The 3,415-nt window shown below is 34.6% G+C and overlaps 1 protein-coding gene across 1 annotated transcript; it reads left to right on the top strand.

Moving 5' to 3' along the window:
- The first annotated feature begins 244 nt into the window (after nt 1-244).
- LOC131394262 (olfactory receptor 7A17-like) lies at nt 245-1,253 on the top strand. The gene has a single exon (XM_058525471.1). The coding sequence runs from the start codon at nt 268-270 to the stop codon at nt 1,234-1,236; it is 969 nt and encodes a 322-aa protein (XP_058381454.1). The 5' UTR covers nt 245-267; the 3' UTR covers nt 1,237-1,253.
- The last annotated feature ends 2,162 nt before the right edge of the window (nt 1,254-3,415 follow it).

The raw sequence follows: 3,415 nt of genomic DNA, 5'->3' as shown, positions 1-3,415 counted from the left end.
CTCACTTGTATTGCTCAAATGCGTGAAAAAAATCTCTCAATAAAACTGTAGACTACATGATCTCTTGGGGAAAAAGCTGAGAGTGGGAAAGGAAATCTCAATCATAGCAGGATACAGGAGATCCCCTAAAAGGGGCAAGTTAGACACATATATACAGATATTTATTTCTTGACTACAAAATATAAATTGTAGCATTTCATCTAAATGAGTAATGCCCATTTGTGAAAAAGTTGTTATTGTTTATTTGCTAGTAGTCTCCTCCACCACATGGAACCAGGAAATGATACACAAATTTCTGAATTTGTTCTTCTGGGATTTTCAGAGGAACCAGAACTGCAGCCCCTCATATCTGGGATTTTCCTCTCCATGTACCTGATCATGGTGTTTGCAAATCTGCTCATCATTCTGGCCACCATCTCAGACTCCCACCTCCACACACCCATGTACTTCTTCCTCTCCAACCTGTCTTTTGTGGACATCTGTTTCACCTCCACCACCATCCCAAAGATGCTGCGGAACATCCAGATGCAGAGCAGAGTCATAACCTATGAAGGTTGCATCACCCAGATGTATTTTGCCTTATTCTTTGCAGGGGTTGATGACTTTCTATTGACTGTGATGGCCTATGACCGCTTCATGGCCATCTGCCACCCCCTGCACTACATGGTTCTCATGAACCCCCAGCTCTGTGGACTGCTGGTTCTGGTGTCCTGGATCATGAGTGCTCTGCATTCCTTGTTACAAAGCTCAATGGTGTTGCAGCTGTCCTTCTGTAGAGACTTGGAAATCCCCCACTTTTTCTGTGAACTTAATCAGGTGGTACAACTTGCCTGTTCTGATACTTTCATCTACAACATAGTGATATACTTTGCAGCAGTGCTGCTGGCTGGTGGTCCTCTTGTAGGCATCCTTTACTCATACTTTCAAATAGTTTTCTCAATCCATGGAATCTCATCAGCTCAAGGAAAATATAAAGCATTTTCCACATGTTCATCTCACCTCGTAGCTGTCTCCTTATTTTATTCTAGTAGCCTAGGAGTGTACCTTGGTCCTGATGCTACACACAGGTCACAATTAAGTGCAACAGCCTCAGTGATGTACACTGTGGTCACACCCATGCTGAACCCCTTTATCTACAGTCTGAGGAACAGAGACATAAAGAGGGCTTTGAAAAGTTTCTTATCGATGGCGGCTATAAAAAGGCCAATTGTATTGAGGCTTAGGAAGCACCCCTGATGCAGGGTTCAAAGTCTCTAAACCAGAAATGATGACTCTTTGTCAGATTGTGAAAGTGTGACTTGCTTCTTCATTTATTTCCTTGTATTTCCATTTCTCTGAGTTCAACTTCTCTATACAGTTTAATTAACTGACTATTATTTCTCCTCTTGATATCCAATAGTCTTTTCCTTCATCATTTTCCTACTCTCACAAAATTATTCTCACCCTTGGGTCTCAAAATATAGGTATTCCCATTTATTTGATGAGACAATATGGATTTCTTAAGAATAATTTCTTCTCAAATGACACATACAGTTAATTTTTCTTTTGTTTTACTAAATGAATAGTCATGGGTTGTATTACGCCTATAGAATAAACTATACTTGATGACCAGGACAATACAGGAAAATCTGAGACCACAGTTTTTCACTTTTATGTCCAGTATTTCTTTGTATATCACTATCTTTACTGCACTTCTTGAAAATGTAAACTTGAACATACCAGTGTATTTTATAGCTAGTCCTTGGATTATATTTTCTTTATTAAGATCCTGTTCTCTTTTGGCTCATTGTCCACAATGTCTACCCCAAGCTGGGAATAATTGATTATCAGATATATTTCTCCAAATGGAGTCTACATGAAAATATAAATTAAATAAATAAATTGACTTGTGGCTTTATAGTCAGAGAAGACCGTAAATATGATGAAAAAATTGTAAATTGTACTTTGTATTACTATATAAAATATTTTTTCCAAGCTATACATCTACTCACTGACGTATGGATTACTGTTGTCTATGTGTAAGGGGATTTATTCATTGAGTGAAGAATTGATTAGCATGTTTTATGTTTTTTCATGGAATTATCTTATTGTTTGTAATTGCAAACTTCCAGTGATATCAAAAATATGATTTTATTACTGTAAATGAAATATCCTCCCCCTTTTCTAAATATTTTTATAACCTCTAAAGGGTTAGTAGAAGAACAATATCAATATCACTCATTATATTTCTCCATTTTGCTCAGAAATCTCTTCAAGATTCATGGTTAAAGAACGATTCACATGAGTGTTTGAATTTACCAGGCTAGTCTTATGAGTCAAGGTCACCATTTTTTATGAACAACCATGCATATCCTTCTAACCACTCCTGGGCACCTTCAAAGAACTTCAAAGTAGTCACTTCTTAATAAAGTCATCTAAAATAAACTTGAATAACTAGGTAATCAAGAATACTGTCTTCAAATGTCAGAACAAGTATTAAAAATTAGAAAAAGCAAGTTATTATTATTGTTTTCAATTATGTTTGCTTCATTGTCCTAGTTAGCTATCGTTGTATAACAAACCATCCTAAGATCAAATGTATTGCAATAATATCTTTATTTTCAGATGAGTTTATATAGTGAGAAGTTGTCCTAATCTCTGCTGTTCTCCTAATGGGTATACAGTCAACTGTGCATCTCTACATTGTGTTTCTAGAGTTTATCCATAATGTTGTGTGCAGGTGTAGTACACTTCTGTTGTGAACCAATATATAATCAGTTTACTCCATTTATACATGTGGATTAATCTAACTTAGGGGAAAAATGAGTTTATCAAATGTGAATTGCTATAATTTAATTCCACTGTTTCTATATTCATATATGATTCTTCCAAATAAGAAAAAATTCTTCCACACCTGTCCATTATGACTTAGCTATCTATGCTCTCAATTTTACCTGGAGTTATGCACCATTAGAATTATATCCTTTTAACTAATTAATGAGTATAATAATAAACAATAAACTGCATATATTTTAAATGTACAACTTTTGGAAATAAAGAAGCCATACAAAATTCAGAACCCATACTGCATCATTCCATTTTTATGTAATTCAAGATAGTGCACAATATGCTTTTACTGCTTTGGTATTTTGTTTTTAAATTCAATTATTCTATGCCTCACTTACCTTATTTCAGAAGGTAATGTGGAATAATAAACTTAAGTTCACATGGATGATGTGAGGAGTAAATAAAATGTGTGGAAATACTTTGTTATTTAAAAGAAAACATTCAAGAGTAATATTTTTGTTTATTTGTATACACTTTTTCTTTTAAACAAGCTTACTCTCACCCGTATATGTACATACACATGAATGCATTTATAATTTCATCTTTTATGTTGACCATAAACTTGAGAAAAAGTTGTAGAAGCTAATAT

The sequence above is a fragment of the Diceros bicornis genome, chromosome 30 (genome assembly GCF_020826845.1).
Source record: "Diceros bicornis minor isolate mBicDic1 chromosome 30, mDicBic1.mat.cur, whole genome shotgun sequence".
Classification (NCBI taxonomy): Eukaryota; Metazoa; Chordata; class Mammalia; order Perissodactyla; family Rhinocerotidae; genus Diceros; species Diceros bicornis.
This window is presented reverse-complemented; position numbering and strand designations above follow the sequence as displayed.